The sequence below is a fragment of the Oryctolagus cuniculus genome, chromosome 8 (assembly GCF_964237555.1).
Source record: "Oryctolagus cuniculus chromosome 8, mOryCun1.1, whole genome shotgun sequence".
In the NCBI taxonomy this organism is placed as follows: Eukaryota; Metazoa; Chordata; class Mammalia; order Lagomorpha; family Leporidae; genus Oryctolagus; species Oryctolagus cuniculus.
The window spans coordinates 11,607,599-11,623,595 of NC_091439.1; the positions used below are offsets into that span (position 1 = coordinate 11,607,599).

General features: G+C 50.4%; 1 protein-coding gene across 2 annotated transcripts in view; it reads right to left on the bottom strand.

The window, feature by feature from the left end:
• The window catches only part of FHDC1 (FH2 domain containing 1), a 41,719-nt gene that overhangs the window by 11,765 nt on the left and 13,957 nt on the right, over positions 1-15,997 (bottom strand). For both annotated transcript variants that reach the window (XM_008267310.4, XM_008267312.4), the window contains 6 exons: positions 12,058-12,119; positions 11,390-11,492; positions 4,428-4,513; positions 4,226-4,326; positions 1,463-1,533; positions 1,256-1,363 (listed from right to left, as the gene is read on the bottom strand). In XM_008267310.4, the coding sequence (XP_008265532.2) occupies positions 1,256-1,363; positions 1,463-1,533; positions 4,226-4,326; positions 4,428-4,513; positions 11,390-11,492; positions 12,058-12,119 (531 nt within the window). The remainder of the gene's footprint in view (positions 1-1,255; positions 1,364-1,462; positions 1,534-4,225; positions 4,327-4,427; positions 4,514-11,389; positions 11,493-12,057; positions 12,120-15,997) is intronic.

Here is a 15,997-nt window from a genome sequence, read left to right on the forward strand (position 1 = left end):
CTGGTGGAGGGAGGTGCCAGCTCCGCAGAGCCCGCTGTTGCTGGGGGAACCCGATCCTCCTGTTGAATGCCGCCCACACCCGGGAGCCTGCCTCTGAATGGCCGAGATGCCTTCGGCTGCTAAACCAGTCTGCAAGCTGAGTGTAACCAGAAGGTGCACAAGCGTGGGGGTGTCTGGATTCTTCACCTGTTCAGAGGGTGAGAGGGAGTGGGGGGAGGGGAGCCACGACGGACTGGGGAGATGTCCCAGCACAGGCAGGGACCAGGTCACACAGAGTGACTGGACGCATGGGTCGGTAACAGCCCTGCTGTTATGCCCTGGAAGCTGACTTTCCAATCAGGCGGGGAGCTGGACACGGCCCGCTGCCTTCCGCGGACACAGCGATGCAGGTGCGTGTGGTTGAGGCGGGCTTGCTGCGCACCACACTCGCTCTGAGCCCTTCCCAACCCTGTCTCAGTCACCTGATTCTGAGGGAAGCTACCACCACCCCCTGCACTCGGTGAAAAACTGGAGGGGCTGAAGGCCTGAGCCGCTTGTCCAGGAAGTCCAGGCGACGCAGGACGCTGAGACCCTTCCCGTTCTGAAGCTCCCGCCCAGCACAAGCAGGCGGCGTGGCTTCCTGCTTGGGTGAGGGCTCGGTGCGTGTCACCAGTGTCACACGAGGGGAGCCAGCGGAGGAGAGGCAGTCAGTGTAACCAGGGGGTGACTCCGCAGAGACAGCGGCTCGGCTGCTCTGTCACCCTGCACCCAGCTGTCCTGGGCTCGCAAAGACCCCCTTGAAAAAAAGCAAGCCACAGCCTCCAGGCCTGCAAAGCACAGTTCACAGACAAGTTTTCTCTGCAGAAAACAAATCAATTCCACATCCTCTCCTCTCTGCCCTTGAGCCCCCACCACAAGCTGAGACGTACCCCCAGCCTTATTTTTCCAAAAACAAAACACCTGGCCACGCCATCATGTGGCGCACACAGTTCTGTGGGCTCCCGGTGGCTCCAGCATAAGATCCACCCCAGCCCCCCACCCCTGCCTTTGACAGCTGAGTGTGGTGACAGCGGCGCCCCCGCCCCACCTCCCCGCAGCCCCAGGCACAGCTCCACACAGGTATCCCTGGTGGTGCTCCTGCAGACAGGGCCTCCTCGGAGCTCTGCCACGCCCTTTTCCGGCTCTGTCTGATGCCACCTCACGCCTGGGAAAAACTGTCCCGTGCCCGAGGGGCTTCCTACACATTCTGTCTCTGCGCGCACCGCTTCCCACACACCTGAGCGACGAAGTGCAGGAGACTCATGCCAGGCTTGTTTGATTTTGTGTCTGCCAGTTTGAGCAAAGATGACAGTTTAAATCCCACCGCATTGCCAGCATACCCTCCCTGCAGAAGACAAAGCAAAGGGAAGAAATATTTATGGGTATGTGCAGCCATGGACCAAGCTGAAGACACAACATTTTAGTTGCTTTAGATCTTACTTACTGCGTTCATGATATTTCCGGCCTGGAGCACCAGGTGCAGTATCGAGTGCAGCTCCTCACATGACATCAGCTCTATCGAAAAGAACACACACAGGCCCTGAGAGAAGCCTTCCGCTGCCCAAGGCGCAAGAGCTACCCGAGCCAAGCTCGAGGGTTCCTGAAGTGGGCGCTGACCTTAAACTGGGGACAGAAGTTTTGTAAAGTCCATGCATAGGAGGGGTGCTCAAAAAGTTCATGGAAAATGCATATACATGGACTTCAAAATTTTTTTGTACCAAAATAAACATGGTTTCATTCTGCGAACTTTTCAAAGAACGCTTGTAACCTAACGTATTATGTGCCACTGGCAATCTGTGTCATAGTGTTTGGGAATCAAATGTATATATATACAACAGTCTATTGCCACAAAAATCATTCAATAATGAAAATTTTCAAGTGGCGAAAAATATAAAAGGCTATTGAGAGGCAGTATATTGTGCTACAACACTTTGATTTTTTTTCTCTAGGCCCATGAGTCTTTGGGAACGTGTTTATGGAATATGAAAACTAACAGCAAGCAAGTTTTGCTTAGCCAGTAAGTTACGAGGAGATAAAAAAGAAACAGACTGAGTGAATAAGGTAAATAACTTGCAAAGCACCCAGATCTCAGGGCCCAGGAGCTAAGAGGAAAAGCTACACATTTCACTTGGCTTGGCTGAAGAACTTAAAAACGACCTTACTGTAATATATTGGTCAACTAGTTCTTTATTTATTACCAAGTCCTTTGTACATCTACGCAAAGAAACAAATTTTAGAATTTTAAAAATATATTTGAAAAGCTGAGAGGAAAACAATCATTAAAATTAGGGTATATACACATAAAATGTGTCCTGTGGCATTTTCAAGTGATATCCTCCATGAAGTCAGTATTATTGAAAAAAAAACTCCACCTTACTCTTGGATCACTGCCTGCGTTTTGTTATCTAAGCAGGCCAGTTTGGGAAGGGTAACCAGATAAGAAATGTTTCCACCAGGCCCATAAATTTGCATTGCTGAATAAGAAAACATATCCCCCCACCTCTCTCTGAGCAGAAAGAGCTACACTTACAGAGTTGCTGCAATATGCTCTTGCTATGGGAAAAATGTGAAAAGGTCTCTCATCACAAGCAGAAAACTTTCTGAGCCTAGTCTCTCAATGAAGAAAAGATGGCGGGTCAGAGAGAGAAACTTCATCTCAACCCAGGGCAGAGCACGCATCAAGACACCACCTAGGAACACACAGCTCTGTGACGATAACGGGGAGTCCCAGAACCGGAAGACGACCGAGAGAAGCCAGGCTGGCTCTGAGTGTGGGGGCGGGGAAGGTGTGCTGACGCGCCGGGAGCCCACCAGAAGTGGGCAGATGCCAGACACCAACGCCCCCTCCCCATGGAGTGAGACAGTGACAGGACCCTCAGTGTCTGTCCAGGCCGGCAGGGCCCCAGCCACCAAGGAAGGCTGCAGCAGGGAGGAGAGAAACAGCTGGCCTGCAGCTGATCATGCACACACACACACACACACAACACAGACATATGCACACACAAAGAAACACACACTGTACCACAGCACACAGGCAGCACACACCTGTACCACCTATACACTCACACTCACACACACACACACACATATACAGAGAAATACACACTGTACCACAGTACACAGGCAGCACACAACTGCACCACACACACACACAGAAACACACACCACACAGGCAGCACACACCTGTACAACATACACAGACACATCACACCACACACAGAGATACTGTATATTTGTACCACACAACATAGACACAGACACAGAGACACACACAAATACACAGACACATCATACCACATATACTATACACCCATACCACACACACATACACACACAGAGACAGACACATCACATAGCACACAGACACTATCCACCCATAGTACACATATAGAGACAGAGACACACACACAGACACAGAGACCACAGAGACACATACACAGACACGTCACATCACACCACATGTGCTATACACCCATACCACACATATAGAGACACATACACACACACGCAGACACACACATATACAGACACACACACATACACAGACACTACACAACCATACCACACACACAGAGACACAGAGACCACAGACGCATCACATCACACCACATATGCTATACACCCATACCACACATACAGAGACAGACACACATAGACACAGACACACACACACACACACACACACCCATACACAGACACATCACATAGCACACAGACACTACACACCCATACCACACACACAGACACACAGAGACCACAGAGACACATCACATCACACCACTATGCTATACAGCCATACCACACATACAGAGACAGACACACACACATGAACACATACACAGACACAGACACACAGAGACACACACGCACACACAGAGACTCACACACACACACGGACACTATATGGACACAAACAGAAAGCTAACCTAGGAGAGGAACACAGAGAGCTACCACCAGCCAGGTTTACCCCAAAGCCTGAGATCAAAGAAACTTTCTTTCATGGAAGAACATAAAAATTAATACTCACTATGGGGAATAAAAGCACCAATAGATATAACTCCAGGTCATCCACAGTAATGCCTCATTTCCCTTTTAGGGTACCTCAGAAATGGGACTTTCTATTTCTGATTTCATTTGAATTTTTCACAAATAAACTGCTATCACAACAAATAACAACACATAGTAGGAAGAGCGTGCATTTGCTGACCTTTCATAGCAGCTTTTAAAATCGTTGCATCCGTGTACAGAGAAGAACAAGAAGGCAGAAACTCCTTCTTTAGCACCATGGCTTCAATCCGAAGTGAATAGCTGAAAGAGACAGAGCACACTGTACAATGGAAGGTCATTTCTTTAAAAAAAAAAAAAAACTTCCCTCTGCCAACAATAATGATCGGCGGCTTTGTCCTTACTTTGGCACCTGAATTAAGTGGTACAGGAAGGAGTCTGCCAGGGACAGCTTGGACACATCCCCACTAAATGCTTTCAACTTCTTCACCTACGAGACAAATGGAGAAGGGAGCAGAGAAAGAAAAATCAGTTGCAATTAAAATCTGAGATTTCTCATGTCATCTTAGAATTCTACTAAAATGTGACTTTCAGTATGGAATAAAAATGTAGACCTCAGGGAAGACAGGAAAGGGGATCACACTGAGGTGGCGGCATCGCATGGTGGGTCCAGCCGCCACCTGCAGCACCAGCATCCCAGGTTGGAGCGCCGGTTCAAGTCCCGGCTGCTCCACTTCCAATCCAGCTCCCTGCTAGTACACCTGGGAAAGCAGTGCAAGATGGCTTGGGTCTCTGCCACTCACATGGGAGAGTGGGATGGAGCTCCTGGCTCTTAGCTTTGGCCTGGCCCAGCCCTGGCTGTTAAGGCCCTTTGGGGAGTGAACCAGCAGATGGAAGATCTCTCTCTCTCTTTCTCTCTGTCTCTCCCTTTCTCTCAGTCTGCCTTTCAAGTAAATAAAATAAAGCTTTTTAAAAAGCCACAAAAAAAGGACATTACACCTACTACTTTTTTAGAAGAAAAAAAACTACAAATTTGAAGGAGAGAGGCTAGTGCCACTTAGGTAGCTTTAGCTATGAGGATACTTCAAAAAGCTTGTGAAAAACAGAATTACAAGATAAGCTTATTTTTGTGCAAAAATTCTTGAATCTGTCTATATGAGGAATCTAAAAGTTCATAGAAAAAGCTCCTGAGAAAAAAGTATGCATGGATTTCACATTTTTTTTGCACAAAAATAATTTTAACATTAAAAAAAAGTATGTACTGGGGCCGGCGCTGTGGCGCAGCGGGTTGACGCCCTGGCCTGAGGTGCCGGCATCCCATATGCGCGCCAGTGCTAGTCCTGGCTGCTTCTCTTCCAACCCGGCTCTCTGCTGTGGCCTGGGAAAGCAGTGGAGGATGGCCCAGGTCCTCGGGCCCCTGCGCCCGCGTGGGAGACCTGGAGGAAGCTCCTGGCTCCTGGCTTCGGATCGGCGCAGCTCCGGCTGTTGCAGCCATTTGGGGAGTGAACCATCGGACGGAAGTCCTCTCTCTCTCTCTCTCTCTCTCTCTCTGCCTCTCCTCTCTCTGTATAACTCTGACTTTCAAATAAGTAAATAAATATTTTTTAAAAATTATGTATCATAATTAGAAATTTTTTTAGATTTACTTTATTCATTTGAGAGACAGAGACATTGAACAAGCTCTCAGGCACTGGTTCGGTTCACTACCCAGATGCCTACAACAGCCAGGGCTGAGCTGGGCAAAGCCAGGAGCTGGGAACTCCACCCAGGTCTCCCCTGTGGGTGGCTGAGATCCAACTACCTGAGCCCTCACTGCTGCCTCCCAGGGTCTGCATTAGCAGGAGGCTGGAATCCCGGGCGGAGCTGGGACTCGAACCCAGGCACTCGGACATGGTGAGCCTCCCAGGCAGTGAATCAACCACGAGGTCAAACAGCCACCCCAAAAGTTACCTTTTACTTCCATTTTCCTGCGAACTTTTTAAAGATTTGGTTATTTGAAAGGCAGAGTTACAGAGAAAGAAAAGGGGAGGGGGGGATCTTCCATCCTCAAATGTTTGGTTCACTCCCCAAACGGCCAGGGCTGGTTCAGGCCGAAGTCAGGAGCCCAGAACTCCATCCTGATCTACCAAGTGGGTGGCAGGGGCCTAAGGACTAGGGCCAGCATCTGCTGCCTCCAAGGTACATTAGCAGGAGCTGGACTGGAAGTGGAGCAGCCGGGACTCGAACAAGTGCTTTGGTCGGGGAAGCTGGCGTCTCAGGCAGGGCTTCCTCTGTTGTACCATGGTGCCAGCCTCTTCCGTGCACTTTCTAAGGTGTCCTTATATTTTCCTCTGCTGCTCATTTGTGCTTTCCACAACATCTACAATGAACCTGTATTATACTCATATAAACTAAAGCACACGAATATCCCTTCCATTATAAGAAAAGGAAAACAAGAAGAGCTAGGCTACAGGTATAGAGCCACAGCTGGCAGGTGGGGGTACACGCAGAGAAAGTTCTGGAACGGGGTGGGAGGGAAACCTGGACCAAGCTGATGGCAAAACCACTTTGAAGGCCACTGTGCATCACTGTTCATCAGTCTTGTGACGAGCACTTCCTGTTAGGTGGCAGCTGAATACCCCAGTGACACAAGTCACCTGCTTGACATCTGACTGCCACTACTGAGTGCTTACTGCTTGCTGCTCTTCTTTATAAAGCTCACTCTCTTCCACCCCTACATTATTAATAATATGATTTCAAGTCCCTTGAAAAATAGGAAAAAAAATCACAGTTCAAGGACATAAAGAAAGAAGTGTTTGCCAAGAGCTACAAATTGAAATACCTATCTCTATTTGAAAATATTAGTGCCGGCTGCTCCACTTCCGATCCAGCTCTCTGTTATGGCCTGGGAAAGCAGTGAAAGATGGCCCAAGTCCTTGGGCCCCTGCACCCACGTGGGAGACCTGGAAGAAGCTCCTGGTTCCTGGCTTCTGATTGGCTCAGCTCCAGCCATTGCAGCCATTTGGGGAGTGAACCAGTAGATGAAAGACCTCTCTCTCTCTGCCTCTCCTTCTCTCTCTATGTAACTCTGATTTTCAAATAAAATAAATAATAATTCTAAAAACATAAAATATTTTAAAAAATGAAACAGCGCAATTTATATACTGGTAATAGACGTTTCTTAGGACAAAAAAAGAGTATTTTTAGGACAGAATACAGCCATGTTCAGAGTTGTGTTTCCCTTACTTTACAGCCTGTAAATGAACTGAGCACAATTGGTCTTATTAAATATGAAGGCACGGGGCACTTCCATTTTAGCTAAAACGAATCTGAGCTGAGATACTGGTTGGGGGGAGGGGTCCTGTTCCCTTCAGCAACTCCCACCGTGCAGCCGGGGCCCAGGCACGAAGCTCCCGCAGAGCTGCTGGAAGGGACGGCGTGGTGCTGGGTGCAGAGCGCAGGGACAGGTCACGCTAAGTAAACCTGGTGCCTCCTGCTATTAAACATGCACTAAGCTGTAACCAAGCAGTGATTAATCTCCCTCACTTATGTAAGAGCCTGGAAATGTTTATAGATTTCAAGAGAATGGTGATGAAAGACAGTATTTAATGTAAACACCACGGACATGGTTCTTCGTTCTCTTTCAAAACGAGAGTTCTGTTCATTAAGAGGGATTACCGGGCCTTCCCAGTGGTAGGGAAGTAAAAAGGAGAGGTGAAGGCACCCTATAATTACTACGCATCCTCATCATCACCAAAAAGCATTTATTAAACCTCATTAAGGCGTAATTTTCGTTATGCCCGGCTGTGCCAGGTTTCCATCCTATGATAGCAAGAGCACACCCTGCAGTCCCAGGGGGCAGGGCACCTTCATGCCTCGGAGGGCCTGCAGACGGCAGGACTCCCCACAAACACAGCCCCCAACGGCAGACCCCTGGCACTTTCCCTCCAGACAGGGATGCCGTAACACCAGGAGGCACCTCGCCTGCTTCCAGAGTCGCAAGACTCTCCAAGCCCTGGGCCCAAGGTCAGGCACCGGGCAAGGAGCAGGGGCTGGTGGGGCTGGGTGGGGGAGGGGTACTCCCTGGCTCCTCTCACTGCTGCCCTCCGGCACGGAGACACTTTGCTGGTCAAGAAGCCCCTCCCCGCATTTCATTTCTGGGTGTACAGTCTTCCTCGGCAAGTGTCAACCGCCCTTCAGAGGAAAGACAAAATCAGACAGAGGGTTTCGGCACAGACAAGGTAACCTTGGCTTCGGCTGGCTTGTCGGCAGAGAAGGCAGGAGTGAAAAGGGCTGCTTCCGTTCGTACTTTTCATCGCGTTAATAAGATTAGAGAATCACTCTGGTGACACTCCCCGCGATATGCGGTGACAGCAGAAGTGATGAAAAGGTGGGCGGGCCAGCTCCGCCGTGTGGGGCAGAGTTTTGACAACCTTTGCCCTTCCTGCCTCTAGGGGAGCTGGCAGAAGGGAGCAGGATCGCTCCAGGGCCGGAGGGATCAGAGTTCAAGTCCACCTAGCCATCGTGTGACACCAGGCACGCAGACAGGTTCTATCTAACCTCTGTGAGCCTCGCTTTCTTATTTGTAAAGTGAGTAACGTTTTATAACCTCGCCGTAAAAGTTAAATGAAAAAATGCACACAGACACACACACACAATTCATCACTCTGGCCTGCTGCCTCGCTAGGAGCCAGGCACTGGGGAGCGCTTTAAACACCTGACCTCATCTCGTAGCATTCATGGTGACACCAGGCAGGTGTCTGGTCCTTTCCTTATGCCACAGGCGAGACCATACGTGGGGACACGCACTCTTATGAATTTCCCAGTGTTTGGCTGTCACGTTCTAAACCCTCTTTTCCTTGGCCCTGTAGCGTCCCTGGCCTCATCCCCAGCCTCCAACCCTCCATCTGGAGCCCTGAAGATTCCAGAGCCAGCCGTGGGTCCTGGGGGTACCCAGAGACCACCAAGCAGAGCCAGCAAAGCCACCGTGTCCCTGCAGCAGGCAAGCTGTGGTGGCTGTGGCTTTTCCTGGGCCCCGGCAGCCAGCACGGATCCCCAGTGTGTCATGGAGGGACTGTCAGGGTGCTCCTGCTGGAGGAAGCTCCCAGCTGAGCCTGGAGGGTGTGGTGAGGCAGTGAAATAAACAGGAGTGACCAAGCTTGTGAGACACGCAGGCTGGGGGTGACCCTGCAGCAAGGGGCTGAGGTGGCCAAATCGCACACCAGGGCTTCATCCCCGCAGGACGCTGGGTCTGGGGCCAACAGCTGCAGGGCCCAGGGGCAGGCCCTGGGTGGGTTTCTATCACCTTGCCCTTAACATTCTTCCTGTAGGATCACATCCCACAGAGTTCTTTAACACCTGCGACATTTGACAGCTCATCTGCCTTTCTGAAAAACGCCTCTGCATTTTCCAATCAGCTCTGCGTTGTAAATGAGAGAGGACGATATTAAGAAGATCACATTCCCACCTCCTCGTGGCACGAAGCTGGCAGCTTCCACTCTTGCCTAACTTGCACTAAGTCAGAAAGTGAGAGCTTTTTCAAGGCGCCGGCCCACGCGCCAGCACGATGGCTCCTCACCGAGGAAAGCCACGTATAGACTGTGAGCGCAAATGAATCTTTTAAAAATTCAAGTTCATTAAGCCCCAACCCTCCCCACAGGGGTTCTGGAACTCCCATTCCTTACATCAAACAACGATTAAGGACTGTCCAGTAGGGAGGATCCAGAGAAGATTAGGATTGAAGGTACCTCTCCTTTAAGACTTTAAGTCCCTTCACCAACATCGACAGATGCCACTGATTAATCTAGGCTTAGGAAAATTACACACAACGTGCAAACAAAACCCCAGGTCGGCAGGGAACTTCAGCTCTGCAGAATCACCTGGACATACCTGGGGCCTGGCTCCCGGGGAACACCCTGATTTGGCATTGTGAATTTAACACTGGTCAACATCACAGGGCACAATTATCTCACTCTTGCTATTCAATGTCAGTAAAAGTCAAGTTCAGAAGTCGTGTGTCTGGAAAGCACAGTGGGATGGGATGGGACGAGGAGCCCATCATCTAGGTAAAAAGGCTGACGGACACCAAAAGCCACTCTTAAACTGAGCTCACCCCAAACTCGTCCTTTAATGAGGGGTCTTCACAAATCTCACGGGAAACGCGTATTATGAAAAAATGATGCACAGATTTTAAAAAAAAATGCCTGCACTACAACAAACATCTTTAACTCCATTTTCCATGAACTGGTTGAAGTATCATTGTACTTACAAAGTAAAAAAAAAATTAAGACTATAATAATTAATGTTCACTACTTCTCAAATTATTTTAGAAATAAACAACGTCACCATTTGGGAAGCTTTCATACAACTGTTATTCTGTTGGTTCCCTTCTGGCTTGTAGCCATTCGACAATTCAGTTAATTCAGTCTAAACAAGTTAAAGAACTTGATGGGAAGGAGCCGTATTGCTGCCCCAGCAGTTTCTTTCAATTATGCAGAAGGCATCTGTTAGAAGTTTACCAATCTCTGCAAGGTTTTAGAGCATCTTTATGCAGCAGTGGTCCTCCTCTTTTTCTTTTCTTTTCTTTTCTTTTTTTTTTTTTTTAAGTGTATGTATTAGCCGTAGCCGCTGCTCACTATGCTAATCCGGCACACCGGCTCCGGCACACCGGGTTCTAGTCCCGGTTGGGGCACCGGATTCTGTCCCGGTTGCCCCTCTTCCAGGCCAGCTCTCTGCTGTGGCCAGGGAGTGCAGTGGAGGATGGCTCAAGTGCTTGGGCCCTGCACCCCATGGGAGACCAGGAGAAGCACCTGGCTCCTGCCTTCGGATCAGTGCGGTGCGCCGGGCGCAGCACGCAGGCCACGGCAGCCATTGGAGGGTGAACCAACGGCAAAGGAAGATCTTTCTCTCTGTCTCTCTCTCTCACTGTCCACTCTGCCTGTCAAAATAAATAAATAAATAAATAAATAAATAAATAAATAAATAAATAAAATAAAGTGTATGTATTATGAGACAACCTCAGTCACCCTGGGCAAAGTTCACTCTGAGATGACGGAAAAGAAAATGAACACTCAGTGCACGCCCGTGTGCCCAGCACCAGGTCACATGCACAAGCAGGGTTTAGTCATCCTGACAAGCCCACAAGGCCAGGGCCATTGTCCTCACCTCACAGGAGTTCAGAGCCGTGCCCAGGTTTCTGCAGGTGCGACCTGCCTTTGAACCCTGCCGCCACCGCCCCGGCTCACGTCTTACTTTCACGGGGAGGGGGAACCTCCGGCTCTGGGTCTCTGGGCCTGCCCACTCCCACGCAAGCTCCCGCAGCTCGCGCGCACACGAAGCTTGAGCACCGCGCCCGACTTCTTCGACACACACGCCACGCGTCTCTTACCTCCTCTGACTCGGGCAGAAGCTTAAGGAACTCTCGCAGCGTCTCTGAGCCGTAGTGCTCGCTCTTTCCTTGATGGATGTCTTGCACGATGGACCGGGGAGACCTGGGAGAGAGACTTGGTCACGTCCCCTCCTGCGCTGTGCCAAAGACCCAAGCCCATGGAGACTGGACAATCCTCCTCCACCCTTTCCACCTGGCCTTCTTCCCCACGGATGGGCGCTTGGTGGCAACGCTCAAAACACCCCTGTCGGAGGAAATGGGGACCCTGCCCCCCGACGCCCAGCCTCGGGCATCCCAGAGAGGCTCGGAGTCACCACCGGGAGTCTTCTGGGGGGCAAGAGAGGCGACCCCCTTTGGGGTCCGGAGTCCTCACAGAGCCGCCCCCTCCTCCTCCGTGTAAATCCAGCCTCCAAGGGTCGCAGCAACCACCGGTCCCTGAAGGGGCGTCCCTGAGGAGGAACCCCTAAGTCCCTCCAGGCTGATTTCTCCCTGTGGGGGCCAAACCACTAGATGATGTTTCTATGGGGGAGAACAGTAGGAAGTGACAGACACCAGCCAGTGCACTTGGGACCAACTGGGACTCCTAGGAGAATCGGGATGTCAGCTGGCTTGTGCCTACAGACAGCATGGGGGTGACTAAGGTTTCAGGTATGCGGGAAAAATCTTACTTCTTAAATTGCTTAAGGAATATTCCAATGTTCATGCTCCGCTTTGCATCCAAGAGGGTAATCTGGGGGAAAAGAACCAGTCACATCAAGATTGTTAAAGTGTAAGTAAAAATAGAGAAGTAAGCCCCATCAGAGCACAATACTAATTTTTTTTTTATTTGATAGGTAGAATTATAGACAGTGACAGAGAGACAGAGAGAAAGGTCTTCCTTCCATTGGTTCACCCCCGAAATGGCTGCTACGGCCAGTGCTGCATCAATCCGAAGCCAGGAGCCAGGTGCTTCCTCCTGGTCTCCCATGCAGGTGCAGGGCCCAAGCACTTGGGCCATCTTCCACTGCCTTCCCGGGCCACAGCAAAGAGCTGGACTGGAAGAGAAGCAAATGGGACCAGAACCAGCACCCATATGGGATGCCAGCGCCACAGGCGGAGGATTAACCTAGTGCACCACGGTGCCAGCCCCAGTAGTATGCAATTTTTAAAAAAGTCTTATTTAGTTATTTGAAAGGCAGAGAGACAGAGAGAGAAGGAGAGAGATCTTCCATCTGCTGGTTCTCTCCTCCAATGCCTGTAACAGCCGGGACTGGGCCAGGCTGAGACCAGGAGCCAAGAGATCCATTCGTGTCTCCCCCGTGGGCAGCAGGAGCACAAGTACTTAGAAGGTCACCTGCTGCTTCCAGAAACATCAGCAGGAAGCTGGATAGGAAGTGGAGGTGGGGCTTGATCCCAGGCACTCCAAGGAGATGCGGGCCTCCCAAGTGGCGCCCTCACCTGCTGTGCCACATGCCTGCCTTGGCCTCAGTGTTATGCAATTGTAAAGATATATTTTAAAAGTCTGTTATTCTCATCTACTTGAAGGCACGCACGAGAGAGAGAGAAAGAGAGAGAAGAGGAGAGAAACGCATCTTCTGATCCATTGGTTCACTCCCCAAATGCCCCAACAGCCAGGGCTGGGGCAGGCCAAAGTCAGGAGTTCAGAATTCCCTCGGTGACTCCCACATGGGTGACAGAGGCCCAAGCACTCAAGCCATCACCTGCTGCCTCCCAGGGTGCACTGGCAGAGAGCTGGGTGGCAGTGGAGGTGTTGGAACTCTAGCCCATGCAGACGTCCCAAGAGGCAGTTCAACCTGCTATGTCACGATGCCTGCATCTAACTACTGTTTCTATCTAGTGAGTTCATTTTCGAGTCCCAAAGCCCAACTCATGCTTGAAAGCCTCAGTTTGGATACAGATGTGTTGGTATAGCACAGATCATACCAGGTTTGAACTCAGAAAGTTAAAAAAAAAAAAAAATCAGATGGGAGTCCTGACCCTGATTAACAGATGTAAGAGACAAATGCTGCTTTCAGAAACATCAGAAAATTCTCCCTTTTTCCTCAAAGCAAGATTTCTCTTTACTGAAAAAGACTATGTGTCCCATAGCCCATTTAAGGAGGAGGTGAGACGTGTCCTCCATTGTACTCAGAGCAGTGAATATATTTCACCGAGTCCAAGATGCATTTTCCCCCCTGTACCTCAACATCTCTGGAATCAGAATATGTCTCACAATAAGAACAACCTGATTGAACGAAATATGGCATAGCTCATCTAATATACCACCAAAACCCACATTTTGCCTTTGGCTGTCAAAATGAAGAATTTGGGAGGGTTTCTAAAATAATCAGACTAGATGTGAGAAGTTCTTCTTATGTGGTTGTTAGATACAGAAGCCATTCCCATCTGTGGAAGTAGACACCCAGGAAGAGTGGAGAAAGAGAATTTTGTAACTGCTGGGATTTTTTCCATTTGTTTCTTCAGCAGAGGAGGGTTAGTGAGAACAGGAGTGTTGTCCAAACATATGGGATTCACGGTGAACGAAAGACAACCAGGTTCCAGACGAATTCCTGCTCTCGGGTCGGCTGCTCAGCCAAGTGGCAGCAGCGTTGATGTCACTGGCTATAAGGTGAAAAGGCTAAAATATGATGAGCGTGTGGCTGCCCTCTTTAGCAGACTCATCTTGAAGAATTACATGACTTACTAACCTAGGTGTGCTTTTCCTGTTAACACAATCATCTGCCAGCCATAAAATGAACTTCCAAAGAAACAGGGCAGACTCTTTATCGGAGTTCCCGGGAACCGTAGCTCAAGTTCAGCATTAAAGGAGGGGAGAAAGAAAGCGGGAGAATAAAGCTCACCAAGCTTAACACCCTTGAAACAGGGGAAGCTCATACCACAGACAGGAATCTCAAATTCATTAGGGCAGAAAACTACAGTCTGGTTACACTGTGTAAATCAGAACGCCACAAGTCAGAACAAAGTTCTGTAACTTCGCTGTTTCCCTCTGTTGAGAATGGGGAAATAACTTGTTTTATATTCCCCACACTATGCTGCCACCTCCTGCTATATTTAACCTTTGACTGGAACATCCTCCCAGCTCCCACATGCTTCAAAGCCCCACCCTCGTCCTGCTCACCCCTGGGCTCTCTGGGGCTCTGCACACTTGGCTGAGATCCGCAGCTCTTGTTCCTGGAAAAGTGATTCTTATTATCCCTAGCTGACAGACAAGGAAACTGAGCCTCAGAGATGTCATCTCATCATTTCCCCAAAGCAGTACAGGAACGCGAATTGCCTGCCAGGGCCCCCTGCTCCCTTTTCACTCCAGTTCCTGTGTGTTTGAGTAGGGGTGGGAGAAGTGGCAAAGGACCGCCCAGCAGCCAGGGCTGCACAGCTGCACAGCCGGCGGTTTCACCCAGGAATGGGCGGATTGGCTTCGTCCCCCAGGTGGCCCCAGGGTTGGATCTGTGGACTGACAGCTAGAATCACATGGTCACAGGTATGACAACCTGCAGGAGAAGGAGCTCTGGCCCCCCAGGCATAGACCCCAGCCTGCAGCAAGCTGGAAGCATTTAAGAGAATCCAGGATGCTCTCAGGTAGAACCTGGGCTGGCCATGACTGAGAATCTCATGGGAGAACATGAAGCCAGCCCGTGTCAGACATCTGCCACCCTGCTAGGACTGTGCACCTGCAGACTGGCTGGGCGCATGTGGAGTTTTCTTTCTCATATGTTACAGTGCTTCATCCTTCGAGAGCAAAGAGACAGGAGTGCTGGTGACAAAGTTCTCTCAAGGGGGTTATCACTGCACGCGTAAGTGAGCTTATCTCCCTTCCCAAATGCTGGCCGTCTCCAAGCGGGGGCCATTCACAGAAGAGTCCCCGTGGGATGTGGTGCTGATCACTCACAGCGGTGGAATCTGCCCAAGGGATCCCAGGAGACTCGCTGGCTGTGCAAGCTGAGAAGTCAGATGGGACCAGTGGCTCAGAGCACAGGGATGCCCCAGCCTGACCAGTGCCTGAGCTGCACGTGCTGCCCCTCCCAGCAGCTCCAGACCACCTGCACGCTGCTCTTCTGGACTCACTGCGCCACGCAGGCAGGTCTGCCACTGAAGCCAGTGCCTGCAACAGCAGGTGCGGTGGATACACTCCAGAGCTCGCTAGCTCTCCCCTGAACCGGGCTACGGCCAGAGAGGGAGCAGAGGGAAAGGCACTGAACTCGCAGTTCAAGGATTTCCTGCTGGGATGGGAGGGGCCCTGGCTACCAGCCCCGCCATGGATGCCAGGGGGTACCGGACGCAGCAGTGCTGTGCTACTCCGGGGCTGTATGATCCCCATCTTGCTACCAACTCCAAGTAAGCTCTCCCAGCTTCTCCTGCTGTGATTCCTGCAGTTTCAGCTAGCATCTACCCACCACAAAACCTGCCTCCCATTCGCTTCAGAGGAAGGAGAGACTTTTCTTTCAGTTGTGGAAAAATACAACTGACATTTACCATTGCAGTCCTTTTTCAGTGTACACATTCACACAGCTGTGCAACCGCCACCACCATCCACTCCACAGCCCACCTCATCCTGTGAAACTGAAACCCTGGGCCCCTTCCCCACCTCTCCCCAGCCCCTGGAAGCAGCCT